Consider the following 20,444-nt stretch of genomic DNA (forward strand, 5'->3'; position numbering starts at 1 on the left):
ATTGAAGGAACCATGTCCTGTAAAAACCTGCGATAGGTGATGATCAACCTCACCAAATCTTCTCGACAACCATGGTTTGATGTTGGGGATGAGGGTTTTCGTCCATCGACCATCTTTCCTGCCAGATATTATAAACAGCATCCCTGACTTCTTGTTCTGGCTTGCCTTGTGCCCTCTCCACCCCCTTTTTTGCAATTAGGTCAAGAGGAGGTGCACCCAATAGCACGCACAGGGCGGCATAGGATACAGTCCTGTATGCGGACATGACACCTAGGAGCACACGCCTGTGCGTCTTCGCTAGTCTCTCCTTGTTGCGCCTGATGGCGATAGAGCGCCACCAGGCCGGAACGGCATACATAAGCGAAGACACGACGGTGGTCGCCAATAAGCGGCGCTTTCAGGCCCTAGGGACATTCTGCGATGACATAATGATGTTTAAACTTTTTATCATCCTTTCTGCCTTGTTGCATACACTGTCTATATGCTCAGTGTATCTATCGTTTTTCTGGAGGATAAGTACTAAGTACTTGATGTTATTCGCTTCTTCTATAGCATGACCGTTGATAGAAATATTAAACGGTTCTAGCACTCTTCTACCCATAAAGGCAATACACCGGCATTTTTCCGTAGAGTTGTAGACCCCTGGACCTCTCAACCACTCCTGTGTAGTGTCAATGGCCGCATACACCCTCTCCCGCACCTCCAAGACCGTCCTTCCCTCTACGAGGACTGCAAGGTCATCTGCATAAGCCAGGACCTGGTCGCCGACAGGAAACTCCTTCAGAAGGAGTTCATCTATAATCACCAGCCACAACAACGGCCCCAGAACAGAGCCCGGCGGAACTCCACCGTGCATTTGAAAATGTACTGTTTCCTCCTGTGCTTTCACCAGACATCCTCTGTTGGAAAAGTAACATTCAATTTGTCTACGTAGGTATGGGCTGAGGCCCCTAGCCGCAACTGCGTCATTAATGTGACCCCAACCAATAGCCCCGAACATGTGTTTTATGTCTAGTGACAGCATCAATGGAATTCTCCTGGTTCGCAAAGTGCCTCTCTTCACCACGTCGGTCCATCCCGAAATTCAGCAGATGGCTTGCACGGTGGATCGCCCCCGCATAAACCCGTACTGGTTAGGACTGATTCCGGCTCCCTCTTCTAGTTCTTTGATGATGCGGCGAGCCAGCATCTTTTCTACTAGCTTTCCCATCATGTTAAGGAGGCTCAGGGGTCTATAGATTATATCTTCCTCTGAAGAGGTACCTTTAGGTAGGAATACCACTCTGGCCTCCTTCCAGCAGTCGGGAAGACGGCTGAAGGATTACTCAAAATATGGAAACAAGTTGAATAATTTTATATCGGTCCAAAACCAATATAAAAAGTTTTGATGGTAAGAAATTATAAAATATAAATACAGAAAATATTCAAAAAATGAAACTTGAATGTACAAATTTACCATTAAGAAGTAATAAATCAGTTGTGAAATTAATTGTAAAAACATGGTAAAAATGACAACCTATTGAAAAACTGTCTAATGAACATATTGGAGAGAAGAGATTAATATATTACAAAAACTTTTAATCCTTGTATTTTAATGAAGTTTTTTATTTTCTGATGAACTACACCATGTGATGAAACTGTTAGATAAAACAGATTGTATATAAAGTTAGTCAACAATGTCTAACGAAATGTTCTAAACTGTTGTAGAAAATGTAATATAGAAAGAATTTATTTGCTTTGTTAAACAAACAACATGAACCTCCTAATTTAAGGCTTTATCATACCCAAAAAAAAATTGAGACTAAAGATCCACTGACATCTAGGACAGCCTTGCACCTATTACCTTAAAATGGACTACTTTTGTTTTTAATTAATTTATTAAAAAACCATTACTGATAAACCACAACTTAATATTTGATAAAAAGTTCTCCAGCAACAAACACAGCTGATCCCCTAATCAAAAAACAAAATGGCTGCCCCAACAACCAACTGTGCACATGAATGCTCGACTGCAGCATTGTCTTCAAATCTTTCCCACTTCTAAATCTTCATTCAGCAAACCAAACATATGGAAATCACAAAGTAACAAGTCTGGAGTGTATGATGGTTGTTCAAGAGGTGTCCAATGAATTTTAGCGAGTCTGAGCTGTTGTATGTAGCCATGCACATCTTGGAGAAGGATGCTGCGAATCAATTACTGGATCATTTGTTGTGATAAGAAGGGCAGACAACAGCCAATAACCGACAGTAGCATGCTGCATTTATTGTCCTTTGTCCATGAAGGAAATAAATCAGCAGCACACCTTTTGAGTCCCAAAAAAAAAGTTACCAGAACTTTCCAGCTGACAAACATTTCTTGGCTTTGATCTGTGCCCCCTCCCAATCGTACTTCTCTTGCTTTCTGGGGTGAAATGGTGGACCCATGTTTTGTTGCAGGTCACAATACGGCCTCTCCTTCTTCTTCAAAGAGATTCAGAAGCCACTGACAGATATCTTTCTGGACATTTCTCTCTAAGTCTCAGTGAGAAGATGCAAAACCCACCTCGCTGACACTTTGCTGTACCCAAGAGTGTCTGGCAACATCGTATGCACACTCCCAACACTTATGCCCACCTCTGATACAATTTCAGCAGCAGTCTCCTTCCACCAGATCACGAAACAGCCTGAATATTGTCATCATTGACACTGGTCCGTGGACAGTGTTTGTTCACCACTGCGAAATTAAATACTTGAGTTTGAGAGGGTAGCTCCTCCAAACTGTGCCTGAAGTCAAATCAAAATTTCAGAGGGTTTGATATCTTCATTGGCGAGAAATAATTAGTTATGCAACAGACAATGGACCCTCCTGCTCAGACATTCTGCTACTGATGTGGGAACATGACCTACGGGTGTGGCTGGATGGTTGTTCTTCATACATATCCAAATAACTACCTGCGGTATCCCACCACATTCACTTCACTGTTCTTCCTTAGTCCAGATGCAAACTTACAATTTATATTTGAATGGCCTTCATAAGTTAAAAAACAGAACTATAACCACAGAGCAAACCATTGTGACACATTAAAATAAAAGCGACACTCTTCCGAGTGTAGCAGTCTACAATGGAGTAGAACTTAAAATATTCCTTACTACATTGATCCTTTGTTAATATCCCATTACATAAGAAGTGAATCAGTCTATTCTGTTTGTGGACAAGATAACTGACATTTTATGAGGCAATCAAGTGATGAATTTGAATACCTTAGATAAATCACAGAATATTCTTGCCAGCACTAAGTCAGTAAGAACCAATCACTCTTTTAATTAATCAGTCAATTTAATTTATATGATATTTCCTAAATATCAAGAGAAGGATGGTATCTCTACCAGGTATAACACCAACTGATCACAGACTACTTTCTTTCAAAAACATTAGAAAAACCACATAAAAACAAATTGACCAATTCACCAATTCATCCAGTTAATTTATAAAAAGAATTACTTTTTATTCCAGAAATAGTAAAACAAACTATCAAACATTTTTTTGGTTTTAATGATATTATTATTATTATATTAATAATTGCAGGTATCTAATAAAACCTGAAGATATGCCAGTGAATGTTTAAAGTTATTTTGGTTAGAATAAAAAGTGCAATGATTTTTTCATAAAGATTTCCATCTCACAAAGATAATTAAAATTATGCTAAATTTTAGTGTAGTTCCGATTTAAAATATATGAGTCACCCGTCCCTCTGGGAGGGGGGCATAGTGCACCTAGTTTTTATCAGGGTCACAACTGTTTCCGGCCGACTGTTTGGGCATGTGTACCAGGGTCACAACTGTTTTGTAAAGTTGAAATCCTAAAAATCAGCGAGCATAAAGTTTTATTTTAAATTAGCAAGGGCTTTAGGATATAATTCATGGTCAGTTTAACAAATTGCATTCTAGCAACAGGTCTTGTTAAAATTGATTATTTACATTTATACTTTTTTTCTTTTAAATAAGAGGGCTGTCCAGAAAGTAATTTACATTTTCAAATAAAAAACCAACGAAATAAAAAAAAGATTTTATTATATACATTTGAAAGGGACAATCTTAAACTATTTTTCTACATTGTTGCCATTTAAATTGAGGCAATTATCACAATGATGCACAAGCTTTTCAATTCCTTCTCTGTAGAAATTTGACGCCTTAGATTTTTAGCACCCATCTTGCACAAAACTTGAACCCGACACAATTTCATGCAGTAAACTTCATGAAATTTGGGGGAAATGAAACAAGTCTCAATGAGAAGTAATGCAACGATTTTCATGAACTTTATTGTTGATTTTCATCGTCAGTTCATCAGTCACAAGGCTAGGCTGACCACTGCGATCCTCATCATGAACATTGGTGTGGCCGTTTTTAAACTGAATACACCACTGCCTCACTCCACCTTCATACAATTCACAAAGTTGCCGATGAATTTCAATTGGTTTGAGCGTTTTTACCAGTAAAAACCTAATCACTGAATGCACCTCACAACTCGCGAGATTTTCTACTGGAGCGCACATTTCAATAATTCACAATGAACAAAGCAGAAATATCACAGTTCACATGCTATGACAGCTTGATGCATACTGAGTATAGAAATGTTTTGATGCCAAGAAGGCAGCTCTATCCCCACGCATCTCCACACTAGGCACAAACATAAGTTACTTTCTGGACCACCCTCATAAAAATGTTTCATAATAATGACATCTATTTTCCTGGATGTCTTAAAAAATAAAATGGTTTTCCACCTTTCAGTAGCATAATGTGTGAATATTTCTGTATTATATATGTAATAGTTATAAACAAATAAATATCTGCAAAATAAAATTATCATATAGGTGTGTTCAAGAAATTTTAATGATGTACAATGAATTCATAGTACTATGTACTACCTAAAATATTAAATAGTTTTCATAAAAATATTTGACACACTTCAGAAACAAAAAACAATGCTTTTTACTCGCCAACAAAAAAATAAAAATAAATTGCTATCTGCTGAAAACCAACACTGCCAGTAAAAATTAATAAGCAATGGTATCTGTTGAAAACCAACATTGTCAGTAAAAATTAATAAGCCCATAACCACAAGAAAGTGATTTACTAAGGCATGGTAAAGAGAGCTCTAAACTATGCAGAAGATAATGTTGAGTTAAATAAAGAATTGAACTCGACTTCAACAGTGGCACTGATTGCACTGCTATGTAAGTTTACTGTATACATCCTTTTTTAAAAAGATCACAAATGTAATGTCCTTTCTTTGACAACAATGTATGACCACAGAGTTGTTCTTATCATACCAATATATGATACTGATCAGGTTTCACAAAAAAAAATCTGTCCATCCTTTTGCGGGTATTGTGATGAAAACAAAAGGGTCAATTAACATAAAAACTAAATACCCCATATAGTTACAAAAACTTATGAGTAATATGCATGAGTGCATGTTCTGAACTGTTGGCAGAAGCTAACATTTTATTTTGATAAATAAAAATATTTTTAGGGCATGAATTTTTAGAACATTGAAAAATTTAATGTAAAGGTCAATCCTAAATGAGTTCATTAACAAAATTCTTTTCATATTCAAGAAAACTTAAACATGCTGCAGCAGTTCCTATAAAAATTTGCATGATGATAAATAATTTAGGAAATAACAACAGCCTCTACTGATTATGATCTCTGATCTTTTTTTTAATTTTCCCTACAGAAATTTAAATACTTTAACCAGAAAGAAGTCAGAATACTGCAGTTTTTGGCTTTCTGCGATCTAATATAATCACAATCCGTATTTTAACTCACAATGTTTTTTTCAATTTTTGTTTTCATGTTTGTCCTCAAACCTTGCATCCTTAATTTAACATACTTCCTGACACTGTCGATTGATAAACTTTTGCACAGTTATTAAGGTCGGGTGAAAATACAATATTCCACAATTACTTTTGCAAACATCCCCCTGAACAGGGGTAAATTAAGTGTGCGGGTGTAAAAAATTGCAAAATCTTCAAAACAGCTATGCAGGGTTTTAAATCCAAATTAACCTACTAATTAAACTAATGCAATGTATGATAATAATTTGATTAATGTATGACTAAAAAGTATAAAGCAAGTTTTTAAAAATCATTAAAAATCTTTGTATTATTGTACTAATAATACAATCCTGACACAAAATGTTATAGTTAAAAATATTACCTTTGGACATAACATCTTAAAAATATTCTGTGCATGATAACAGGGAAATGGAATTATTTTCAAGCAAGAATTTTTAAATAAGTAAAGTTGCATTGCAGTTGCTAAATTATTACTAATCTTTGCATGCAAAATAATTTTTCCAACAATAAAAACCCTACTGTAATAACTAAAGCAAGAGGTAATTTTAACAAGTACTTTTAAAAAGAAAATCAACTAATGCTATCAAATGAGAACTGTCATCAATATTGAAAAATACTTACATTTTTACAAGATATATATTTTTAAGCAGATTAATAATAAACCTTCCCACACATACACATTCAGAAAATCTGACAAATTACACACATTTGTAAGAGGCGCGGTTCAAAAGTAAAGGGCAATCACTAACAAAATGAGAACGGTTGAAAAAAAGGAATTTATTAATGGTTTCAAATACTTACATATTTATTTTACTATATAATCAACATTTTGTCCCAAACAATATTGATATTATGAATCAAGTTTCTTCAAACCTGCTGCATAGAATTCAGCCGCCTGGGATTGAAGCCACTTTTGCACTGACATTTTCAACGCTTCCTCGAATTGTTGAGAAGCAAGTCAGTTTTTGAGGTGTAGGAGCGATGATAAGTCGCTGGATACAAGATCAAGACTGTAAGGATGATAAAAAATTTCCCATCCAAAGTTCTGAATTGTTTCTGTTGTGCATGCAGCCACGTGTGGACATGCGTTATCATGAAGAAGAACAATCCCTCATCTCAGCAGTCTCTGTCATCGGTTTTGAATGGCACAACACAGTTTAGAAAGTGTATTGCAATAAACTTGTGACATGATGGTTATTTCAGGTTCCATGAAATCAATCAAAAGCACACCCTTTTGGTCCCAGAATACAGTTGCTATGTTTTTCCTTTGAGAATGGGCTTGTCTGAATTTTTTTTGTCTAAATGAACTGGAATGATGTTACTGCATGGATTGTTGTTTCATCTCATCATTAACATATGAAATCCAGGATGAATTACCACTGACGGTATGGCGAAAAAATCTGTTTCCGTTGTGGTTAAAGCAGTTGAGAAAAACACATGCAGATATCATTCTGTGATCTTTGTGAGCACCTGTCAACATTTTCAGCACCCATCATGCACATAGTTTACAATAGTCTAGGAGTGTCAATCACAATTTTCAACAATGTTATCTTTAAAACTACTAGAAATTCTAGAAAACAATTGTTAATCGTAAAGCAATGATTTTGTCTCACTTTTGCATTCAACCACATGTTCAATGAGATCGTCAGTCTGGAGATTGCCTACCACTTCTCTGTTTGTCATCAGTATTTTAATGGCCTTTCTTAAATTGATGAAATCACTGCCTCACTTTTCCTTCACTCATTGCAGTAGGCCCATATGTTTCACACAACTGAAATGAATTTCAGCAGCATTATGTTCGTTTGCATTTAGAAATCTAATTATTGATCAAACTTCACAACTGGCGGGATTTGTTATTACCACACTGTCTCACGAAGGCAAACAACAATGAACTGACAGCCATGTGGCAGTTAAATGGCCAACAGACTGCTTAAAGCTACTGCGCATCCACAAGCCAATCGGTGTTGTCAATTGCTATTTATAACTTGATAGACCTTACTTTTAAACTGTGCCTCGTAAGTTGATTTTGCTCATATATGAATGAGAAAACAGAAAAACTGCTGCTGGAATAGTTTAAATTAAATGATTTTCTGTAAACACGGCAAGTTGTATAGTCATTGGGATTTGAGTAAAGGCACAATCTCAATAATGATCAGTCTGATTTTATACAAAACACCTCATGTATATGACGTATGTTATCATCACATCGTAATAACTAAAAATTACTAATAATGTTAGGTGTGGTTATGATGAACACTCACTCCAAATTAAAGCTCACACACCTTATGGGTAATGATGGACTAAAGATGAAAAATATTTATTTGTAATAAAATCGATTTCTTTCACTAAATAGTGTACATAATGCATTTTCCTTGAAAGACATGGATATATAAATCTGTTCCACTATCTCCTTATGTACAGTACTTAAGATAAATGAGGAGCAGTCAGAGTTACCTTTTTTGCAAGTAATGATGTTCACTAAACCAGCTAGTCTTAAAAGAGTGAGTAAAGAGAAGACTTACACAGTATCACCTGCATTTCAGTGGCTTAGTATGATGTGCAACAGTACACTTAATAACTCTAAGAAAATACACTAGGAAAGCAATATCACTTTTCACTTTCCCTAGTAAGGCTGATACAGTATGCTTATTGAGAATTATCATGCAATTTTTACGAGGATACATCTAACACTGAGTCACCTCAGTATTTTCAGTAACTAGTGTCTAAACTACAGATATATGAATTTTGTTTATTCACATATTGAAATTAAGGAAAGGTGACCCTTAAACCCACAAACAGATCATTTTCCCACTCATTTTTATAGATCTAATAGAACACAAAATAAGAGCTCACCATAACAATAGGTAAGTAAAAAAGAAAGATTAACTCTAAGAGAAGACAATGCCTTATTTTCACTTTTGAGATAATCTGTGCAAAAATATTAATGGAACTAAATAATTTTTAGGTATTTATTACAGTAAGGAAAACGTGAGATTTTTAACTACTTTTCTTTATAAAAAATCATTTTTTTTCTATTGGCATAAAAGTTTACTTTTCAATTTATTCTTGAATATGTTAAGTAAAAAATTAGAAACATTTTGCTGTAATGTACATTTCACAATCTCTGTTCACTGTTAAAAAAAAACTGAATCTTCAAACTTTCAATATTTAAAAAAAAGAGTTAGTGTCAAAAATCCTGCTTCAAAATGTTTTTTTAACAATATTAATGAGCTATTGGCCAAAATTTAAAAATATTATATATGTATATATATCACAATCACTACTATTCAAAAAATATTAAAAAGTGAACACAAATTTACATATTCTCGTAGATATTAAATTTTAATTACAATAATTTTATACAATAATAACAAAGGCCCTAGCAGCTGACATTGTACTTTAAGCAAAAAAGAAAAAAATCTTAACATGTTAAGATTTTTTTAACTCTCTATAGCTTCATAATTAATATCATGAAGCTATAGAGAGTTAAATAATTTAATAATAAAATTTGTAAATTTTCTATCAAAATTTTCATATTCTTATCTATTTAAGTGAATGAATGAGAGAAAGAGAAAGGATTAAAAAATGTCTAAATTTTTTCCTCAATTCATAAAGTCCTGATACGATAAAAATTTTAAAAATATGAAGCAATTTGTAATTTCTCTAAACTTTCCTGTTTCCCACAAGCACTAGAATTTTGGAAACTGCTTGAATGCCACAGCAACTAGCTTGTACACTCTTTGTATGTATTTGTTCATATAAGTATTTTTTTGTAAATTTAAAAACAATCACACTGAAAACAATTCACATGCTCAGAATGCGTAAGAGATTTAACAGTCCAAATTTGGAGTAATAACAATAATTATATAACTTTTATAGAACAGAACAGAAAATTAAAAAAAGGTTTCTGTAACCCCAACACAAAAGATTTTTTCATTGAACCAAACATATAAAAATCCAAAGGGGGCAAGGTCAGGGCTGTAAGGAGGTTGAGGTAGGAGCTCCCAACCCACTTTGCCAATAGTTTCCAGCGTCAGTTGTGCTGTATGAGGTCAAGCATTGTCTTGAAACATGTCTTCCTCTGCCATTCTGGTCATTTTCTCTTCAATGCAGGCTTGACTTTGTTCTCAATCATGGCTGAGTAGTATAAGCTGTTGATAGACAGAAAATCGGACCATGGGCACTTCAAAAGATGGTCAACATGGCCTTACCAGCCGATGGTTGCAGTTTGAATTTCTTAGACAGGAAATTCAGGGCATTTCCACTGCATGCCTTGATGCTTAGACTCCGGCTCAAAATCATGTATCAAAATTTCATCAAAGCTGAAAAATCTTGTCCAAAAATGCATCTTGCACAAGCCTTATCATAGTTCATTGTTTTGAATGATGGAATGAGTTGTGCCAACACTTACTCGACATTTTTCAGCAATTTGTTCAACTGTAAGTCATCGGTCTTCTTGGATAAGCGAGTCAACATGAGAATCTAACGCCGAGGCCGACACTATTACCAGATGCTCGGAGTGGTGCTTGTCAATCACGCTTTTGCGGCCACATTTAAACTCTTCCACCCACGCGTTAAAACTCACACGGTTCACACAACTACTGCCATATTGTTTGTTCATCCGAGAGAATATTTCTGATGGTTGTACACTTTTCAAAAGTAAAAATCAGATCACAGGAAGCTGTTCTTCAAAACTACTTTCTTCGAATGGACACGCCATTGTAACTAAGACTTTAGAAGTTATCGTTATGTAAATATTAATCAAACAGCTGACTAACAATCTTCACAAGGTTGCCAACTAACACTTACAAAATTTTCAATTGCCTCCATTAAGCGTTTCCTTCACTAAAAATGTTTGTCTGTTTAATTATTGAATGATCCTCGTACATTTATTCGAATTCATTAATAATCTGATAATGGTGGTTTGAAAATTTTTCCCTTTTTGCCCAACAGCAAAAATATTATAGGCAAACAAAAAAAAAATCCAAGATAAACATCATTGCTAAAAAGACACACTTCAAGCCAGAATTTGTGACATTAGCTTAATATTTAAAAACTTTAAAAAATCTGAATATTAATGGAAAAAGGTAGAAATGTTTATTGAAGCAAAATGTTTTTTAAATCTTTGACTGTCCAAATCTCAGAAAGCATTTTTCAATAAACTGAAAAATATATTTTTACATTGGAAAAAAGTTTTTTTTAAAAAAGCATGCTGTAACAAAGATTTTAAAACCTATAGAAGTCTGAATATTTTTTAGTGATACTAAACAAGAAAACATTGAATCCATCCACAAATAGTTAATAGACTTGTTGCTTAAGTAACTGTACTAAAAATTTGTATTTTAAATAGAAATATTTACACGCAACAAACAAACTATAATTAAATAAAAACATAAATAAAATACATCATACCTTATCAGCACACATAGCTACCCTGATGTCTTGGCATGTAATTTCAACATGGCGTATATTTTTTACATAATTACCAGCCAACTAGAAAAAAATAAGAAATGACTAAATAAATGAATAGAACAAATCATTAATCAAGTATTTATGTAGCTGCCACCTGCAGCTAAACCATTTTTAAGTAATACTAACAATGACAGATAATTTATCAAGTCATCATAGTAAATAACAATTGCCTTATAGATGATTCTGTAATATTAGGCCCCTCTCAGAAATCAGCATTCTGAAATTAAAGGTTAAGAAGTAAGGATAAATTCCAACAAGTGAAGCCATATCTTAAGTCAGTTCCTATTTGTGATATAATATGATTAATGGCAATAGGAATCAGTGCTACCAAAAATATATGTATAAAATACAGGTGACGATCAATAATATGAAACATTATTTTATTAATATGAATCGTTAATAAGTCTGTGAACAGTATATTTACAGACATAATGTCATTCCAGATTTTATATATATAAAATTACTTGTTTCCTTTGTGAAACACATGAAAAAAGCGTAATAGGAAAATTAATATTGTTTTGATGAATTAAGACTTAATTTGAACTCACACACTGCATGGAAAGCATTATGGCCTTTCATAGTAGAAAATAAAAAATAATAAGATGCAAATGAAATAACAGATTTTTTATTTAATTTCAAAATTTGAAAACTGTGTTGAGAAAGACACAAAAGAATGTAATAGATGATATTGATGAGACCAGGATTCCACTTTTAAATTGAGAATTAAGTTGCAAATTACAAAAAATTCCTGGCTAATGAGAATATTTCAACAAAGATGAGAACAAGACGGGTGATGTTAAAAGTGGATCTCTACACATGCTGAAGTTTTCCCTGCACTGAAAACTGCTGGATAGGGAAGATGATTGACCAAAGTTGTATTCCAGTACAATTATTTTTGACAAAATAAGCGAGAGGCCTTGCAGCAGTATAAAGTTGTTTAAAATTACTACAGCAAAAAATTTAGCAACCTTTATTTTACATAACCTTTCATTTGTCAAGAAAGAATCACTTTTCAAGCAGCCTGCTGTTTTAAAACATGTTTCCAATATATTAGAAATGTTTTTTGGTAGCCTACTTACTTTGCAGTTAAACTCTTCTACAAATTATTATTTATAATACTATTTGTACAAATTATCAACTAATAATGTTTAAGCTGCAAATTTGTTTTCAACTAAACAGTAAAACTAAAAAACTCATATATTTATGTCAGACCAAAATTAATGTTTTATAATTCTGTTATTTTAATGTAGTTAATTGTAAAAATGTTTAAAAATAAAAAATTTGAACCTAGCTAGGTCCCAAATAGATTAAATTACCTAACAGTCCACTGAACACAAATTATAAAACAAATACAACATAATGTAAATAAATAAATAAATTATAAAACATAACATAATTGAAATAAGTTATGATTTTTAAAATTTTAAAATAAAACTATTTCAGTAAAAGCTCTTGATATACAATATCTAAAAAGAGTTAATTATACATATAAAAAAAGAAAAAAAACAACTTTCATGTTAAAGGAAAATCACACATTTCATATCAACACAATGTATAGTAATGAAACAATATTAAAACTAAATACATGATAATAAAGATACCGAATGAATAAGGCCTAGTATACCACTGAAGTAGATGAGAAAAAAATGTCAACAAATGCAATGCTCATTATTAACATAGCTGTATACATAAAAGAGTGTGTGTAAACATTCATACTGTATAAGCATAAAAATGTATACACACATATACAAATAAACAAAAACATTTATAAAACATACATATGAACACACACACACACACACATACTCTCTCTCTCTCTCTCTCACTGTGTGTATGTGTGTGTGTGCACACGCGTGCGAAATACAGCACAAATACATGTACTAAATCTTTATATAAATATGAAAATACTAACAAAAAGCACACTAACACATACAGATACACACAAACATATAATCTGCTACAAATAGCCACATATAAAAATCACTTAATCAATATATACTGCAAAAATCATCTTAAACTTGCACAAACAAATAATTTATCGATCTTATTAATAAATGACAGCCTCAAAAAATAATGCTACATACAGCATACACGCAACAGCAAAATTAATATCTGCTCAACTGACAACTGGTTGAAGTCTTCCAATTTAAACAATTTCTTGTTCGACAAAAAATTATAACAAAATAAAAAAAATAAATGTACGCAAAGCAGATAATAAAACAATGATGTAATAAACAACAAAAGTACATGATCAGATATAAGTCTATTATTGTAGTAGTTCCACTAAGTTCCGATAGGGTATTCTGTATTACTAAAACTATAGATACTGACAGAGAGTGAGAAATTGTAAGAACTTTTCTAACACAAACACTTTTTGGGGATTTAACCTTCCATTCCTTTGTTATGATTATCATTTTTATATTTAATAACTATGTGTTACTGATGTACAAAGATCTTAAATACAGGTGTTCAACTTAAAGGAGGCCCCATTATTCAGTAATTTACATTAAATGTATATTTTTGTTAAAATCCACATAGTGTGACATGGGTAAAATGATGTGGAAGATGTTGATACGACTGAAGCTGGAGTAGGAAGGATTGTTTATTTCCTGCACATTTACATATTGCCAGTCTATATAGAGCACTGGCTTTTAAACAGGGATGCATAATTGTGTGTTGTTTGGTGAAATGTGGTAAACTGTTGAAGAATGTGAATTCATGATGGAAACTTATTTAGAGAAAAAATCTCATGTTGTGTTGGTAAAAGTTCAGGGAGAAATTTGAGAAGGAAGCCCCAGTGAAGTGTTATTCAGAAAATAGTTAAAAAATTTTGTGAATCAGGTTCAGAGTTAGACCAGAAATATATCTGATGCAAGTCAGTTTTAACAATGTAGGTTGTTCAGAACATTAAAGCAAGAATTACAAGATCTACTCATAAATTTTTGTGAAGACTAAACTGGGAAAAGTTTCACTAAGTTCAGACTACATTGCAGTGAAAGAATGCTGAAAAGTTATCTGTATTGAATGCAGGTTTTCCATGGGCTAACTAATACTGATTATGCTAAAAGGGTTCAGTGCTGTCAATGGTTCAAGAACTTCATTAGAGGCAACACTGGTATTTTAGATCAAGAGTTTTTCACAGATGAAGCATGGTTTCACCTTGAAGAGTATGTTAATAGTCAGAACTAATGTACTGTTAGTTTGTTAAATGTGCAGGTTTTAAGTATTGGGGTACTGAGAACCTGCACATTTTCTTTGAATCTACTCTACACCCACAAAAACAGGCGTACGGTTTGCAGTTTCAGGACAACAAATAATAGGACCCTTTTTTTTTTAAAAAAAAAGTAGAATTGTGGATGCTGCCATTTACAAACAAATTAAGCAATAGTTCATAGCCTACTGTAAGAGGATGAGTGTGACATCTGGTTGCAACAGGATAGCACCACTTGGCTGTACAGCTCATTCTACATGTTACAGAACTTTTTCTGTAAAAGAATGACTTCTTAAGGATTGTGGCCGCCAAGATCCCCAGATCTGACCAGTCCAGACTTCTTTCTGTGGGATTACTTAAGAGAAATTGTTTATAGGACCAATCCACACACCCTCCAGGAATTGAAGACCAACATTACCAATGCCATTAGGAAATAGACAGGGTACAGCTAACAAGAGTAGCCAGGAACATGATCAAACATGTTAAAAAGTATATAGAAGTGGATTGACAGCATTCTCAATGCCTTCTGTAAATTATTATGCAAGGTTGTGCCAATATAATATTATTTATTGACAACTAAGTGAAGTAGCCTCTTCTATGCTGAACAACCTGTACTTACAAAAACATTATAAAACTAAACACACACACACACACACACACAGAGAGAGAAAGAGTCACGTGTTCACAGTTTGACAAGGATATTGAGAGATAGCACATGTAAAAATTTCTTATAAAAACAATTTATTATTCCTAAATAATTCATAAGGTACAAAAATAGCAACTGAAATAAAATACAAAATTAATTTAATAACAATTAAATTATAAATACCAAAATACAATTCTGATTTACAAAAAAAAAAACGTTATAAGTAATAGAACTAATATTGAATTAACAGTCAAATAAAAATCAAGAATGACCTCAATGCAGGAATTATTCAAATTTACTGTTTACAATAAAACTACCTTACACCTCATAAACAAATAGAATAATGTCACTCTCACTCCTGCTGACAAATAACCCACCAAACAGCTTCTTGTATTCAACCACTCTCTAAAATGAGATACTCATGATGCACTCTTCACTTACCAAACACTTACTCCAAATATCCTCCTACACACCAGGATTTCTTTTATCGCACACTGACCTTTCTTTCTTTTTACTTTTTAGCCTCCGGTAATTACCTTTCAGATAATACTTCAGAGGATGAATGAGGATGATGAGTATGAGTGTAAATGAAGTGTAGTCTTGTAGTCTCAGATCGACCATTCCTGAGATGTGTGGTTAATTGAAACCCAACCACCAAAGAACACCGGTATCCATAACATAGTATTCAAATCCATGTAAAAATAACTAACTTTACTAGGACTTGAACACTGGAACTCTCAACTTCCAAATCAGCTGATTTGGGAAGACGCATTCATCACTAGACCAACCCAGTGGGTTATCGCACACTGACCTGAACTAGAAAACTGTCACTCTACTGGTCCCTGGCAGTATTTGTATTTCCTGATCTGCAGTACCAGTACCTGACCTGTCCTGATTATTCAAAGCATAATAATTTCCATCATTTGCCCCTTCTGTGCTTTTTTGTACGTCTTTTTCTAGAAAAAATTCCTTTGTTGTTTCTTCTAGATTCTTCTTTTTTCACACTCTCGCTCTCTCTCTCTTTTTCTTCTTTCTGGAAGTTTCTCTACCCACTACTTAATATTTATTTATTCCTCATATATATATATATACTATCCTCATAAAATTATGGTTTTAATAAAAATTTCAATATTGTATATCTCCTTTAAAAATTTAGATAAACTCCACAAATCAAACCTGTTAGCTGAATTTCACCAGTACTAATCTCATAATCTAAAATTATTTATTTTTTGGGGGGGGGAGGAAATCTCTATAGAATATTTAACAAAATGCACTTTAATTTTTTATTTAAAAAATAACATTCTAGGATCTAATATTAACTTAAAAATACAATAAAGAATGACGATTAAGATTTTAAATTAATAAATATTTTATTTTAATTTACTTAAGCTTTAAAGCTTGAGTAAGAGGGGACTTAAACCACTCAATTTCCTACAGGGAGAAGATAATGCAATTTTTCTCACAGAAAGGGGTATATATTGCATAATTTGTTGTTTTACACCATTTCACAGCATTTTTACAATTGACATTCATATATCATCTTTGGTATTAAGTGGGACCAATGACAGTACCTTTCTTTGAATAATAATGTTCATTATACAACTAGACCAGGCCTGGCCAACACGCAGCCCACGGGGCATGTGCGACCTGCCACGTTAAATTATGTGGCCCGCCAGGCAACTTTATATTTCTATTGAAACTTTTGTTACTCGTATGTATACAAAATATATTAAATAAATCAAAATTTGCATGTGTCATTTTTATAATGCACAAATGTGACTACGAACATTTGATATCCACGAACGCCAAATGTTACTGAAAGAATCAGTTTTGTTAGGCAACTAACAGTAACATTCATCTGTAATTTGAATGCAGTTATGCAATAAAGAATCAATCCACACATTTTTGCTCTTAGTAATGTAGGAGAGTGGAATGATGACATCAAGCGGTGAACAGTAGGTTGTCTGAGGAACCAATGCGTTGTTTTGCGAGCCGAACAAGAGAGGTGTATGACAGAAATGTGAACAGAGGGCACATGTGTCACCCACACAATTCATTTTAACTGTAATTTTAATTCTAATGATAAATATAAATACACATACATTATGTAACAGTAATTGACACCTGAAAAAACATTGGTTCCCTGGGAATAAAAGTGATATCTGTAGACAGATTATTTTTCCAAAGAAATTCTGAAATTTATTCAAGTGACTAACTAAATTACTTAAAAAAGTAAATTTTCTTGCTCTGTATAATATACCAATATTCTCCAACTAACATTTATTTGAAAATTTTTTTAAACATTTCATTACCTTTCAGGTAATACTTCAGAGGATGAATGAGGATGATAAGTATGAATGTAAATGTAAATAAAGTGTAGTCTTGTACAGTCTCAGTTCAACCATTCCCGAGATGTGTGGTTAACTGAAACCCAACCACCAAAGAGCACCAGTATCCATGATCTAGTATTCAAATCCATGTAAAAATAACTGACTTTACTAGACCTGAACTAGATCAATGAAGGAATCACCTGTAGGACTGAATATCAGCTGTATTTCAGATTACTCAATATGCTGATATGTAACAATGTATTCAGTTCAGTAACAAAAACTATACCACTTCATTCCTATGTTTCTAATTAAGCCTGGCATGGGGTGCTTGTTATTCTTGGGAACAACCATTTCTTTTTCTGGGAGTGAGTGATTGTGCCCCACATCGAGTTGTCAACAATTATTATAACCATGGAACCAAACAAACACAATCTTAAACTGCTGGTTAATAGAAGAGTTTTGACATATACTAAAATTACAACAAAATATAAAAGGAAAGTATAAATAAACCAAGGAAGAGAATAAAAAATGTACAGGAAGGTATAAATTTATACAAAATTTTATAACTGTTTTTAAAAATATAAACTGATAAAATTTGAATTTTTTTCTGTAAAAAAATTATAATATAACTAATTAATTAAAACATAACAGTGCAAGACCAGAGGTCTTCCCGATGGTGAGCTCCACTCCTCTGTGGTTAAGTGGCAACATTAATATTGAACTAACCATCTCTGGAATTGTAAAAAAATGATGAAGAAATTACAGAGTTCCTCTTGCAGACAACCTTGGAGTATATCGGCACGTGATATTATAGATTCCACTGGATTTTCACATATGGATCAGTCAAAGGTAATAAGAATACTGGAGCTACCTTCTATGACCAAACAGCTAACACAGAATTTGTGCTATCATCAGGATCTACTTGTAATACTAATGTTCAACTGCTCGCAATTAATGGTGCGTTTGCTTACATTTACACCATCCCCACGAGTGACATCTGCATTTTTACTAACTCTAGATCAGCCCTACAAATAATACAAAAACAGAGGCCAACAAGATTCCATTTTCGCACTGAGGAAATTCATAAAATGCTAGGGACATTAACTGGAAAAAATATCACCTTCCAGTGGATACCTAGACACTGTGGTGTTCCTGGCAATGAAAGAGCTGATTGCCTGGCCAACCATGCAGCAAAACTTCAACCTGCCCTCCCCTCCCCCAGAGACAAACATCTCTTGGTGAGTGTCTGCAGGAAGTTAGAAGGGAATTTGTGGATACCTGAATAAAGCGGTGGAGGGCCAGTACATCAGGACGTTCCCTTTATAAGATTCAGAGAAAGCCTTCCGAAGCATCACGGCACCAAAATATTGCACGTTCAACTGTAACATTTGCTGCTCGCGTGAGAACTGGTCACACTATCACCCAGGCCTATCTGAATAGGTTTCACTTAGTGGAGTCTCCTCGCTGTTTGGCTTGTGACAAAGAGAATGAAACCATTGAACACATCCTCCTTTATTGTAAATCAAATAACTCCACAAGATATAGTCTGAAAACTTATATGACTGCAACTCACTCAGAGTTTGAACAAATTTTGATAGACAGAAGATACTGCAAGTTGGCAGAGGAGGTGTATAGGAGACATCGAGCCATCGGAGAGTGCTCTGGAAGCTCGTAGTAAGAAGTAAGTAACAATACAATAAATTAAAAAAGATTTAATGATCAGTAGTAAACTAGTTGCTACAAAGAGTAACAATAAATCCACAAAGTAAAGGATATATAACTCAATACTTCAAATTAATTTAAATTAAAAAATAAATAAAAACCATTTCGCATATCAAAAATTAATTTACATCTTGTAGTAAAACTTGCTTCAAGTAACCTTCCTTAGATCTCTGTAAAAAGTGGCTAATTGAAACAGGTGAAAGAAATAATTATAAAGAAAATATCAATAATAAATTGCACTCTTATCTTGTTCACTATATTAAATTAGAGCCAAGATATGTGGTGCTCCTCTGGTACAAGTTTTTTTATTTATTACCCAGAAGGAAACCCTAGCCTAAATGTAAACAATCTACATACAAATATTCTTTCATATTCTACTTACTTTAATTCTTATGAATTGAAATCTACTAAAATATACTCTAATGACTACATCACAAAAGCTGTTCCCATAAGACAAGTGAAGGAATCCATGTTTAAAATTTCAAAACGTCTTCTATGACAGCATTTAAAATTCAAAAGGATGTATAAATAGAATATTGGAATTTTAAAGCTGTTTAATATAAATTAGCTTTGACTTACACTAATAAATTACAAATAAAATGAAAGAGTAACTCTTAAAATATTTCTCTGCAAGTGGTCAATGTGAGCACCCTTTCGTCTTGCAGTACACATACAACTGATGTGAGAGTTTGTCTATTACTTAAACTAGGATGTCTGGAGTAATAAAGTGACAACTGCTTTTAGTGAAGGCACATACACAAGATCCTTTACAAAAAAATCACGTAGGGATCAGATCAGGTGACAGGCCTCTGCAAACAATCACTGTCATCAGGTCCATGCCAAATGATCCATTAGTTGGGGGAAAATTCACTGAATCAATCCCAGCATAGATTTATGTAGTGAGGAGGTGCACTATTTTGCTGCCAAATAAGCTTCTCTGGTCCATCTTGAAGCTGAGGAAAGAGCCATGTAATACAGCGTCTCCAAATAATCAATTCTTATGTCTGCTTTAGTAAAAAAGAAGCGAGTTTACAGTCCATAAACTTGCTGTCAGGATATTGCACAAAAAAAAAATTCATTTTGGCAGTCCCTTTAGCATTGTGAGAGTTGATGGGGATTTTCTGACCTCTAGATAAGGATATTATCCGCGTTAACTTTTCCATTAAGATGAAATAATGACTCATCACTAAACAAAATAAGATCATGAAAGTCATCATCTTCATGCA

The 20,444-nt window shown here is 33.4% G+C and overlaps 1 protein-coding gene across 1 annotated transcript in view; it reads right to left on the minus strand.

Annotated features, from left to right (window-relative positions):
* LOC142323302 (protein son of sevenless-like) overlaps window positions 1-20,444 on the minus strand; it is a 177,823-nt gene that overhangs the window by 129,756 nt on the left and 27,623 nt on the right. The window contains exon 4 of the mRNA XM_075362767.1: window positions 11,250-11,330. Coding sequence (XP_075218882.1) covers window positions 11,250-11,330 — 81 coding nt within the window. The remainder of the gene's footprint in view (window positions 1-11,249; window positions 11,331-20,444) is intronic.

The sequence above is a fragment of the Lycorma delicatula genome, chromosome 4 (genome assembly GCF_047948215.1).
Source record: "Lycorma delicatula isolate Av1 chromosome 4, ASM4794821v1, whole genome shotgun sequence".
In the NCBI taxonomy this organism is placed as follows: domain Eukaryota; kingdom Metazoa; phylum Arthropoda; class Insecta; order Hemiptera; family Fulgoridae; genus Lycorma; species Lycorma delicatula.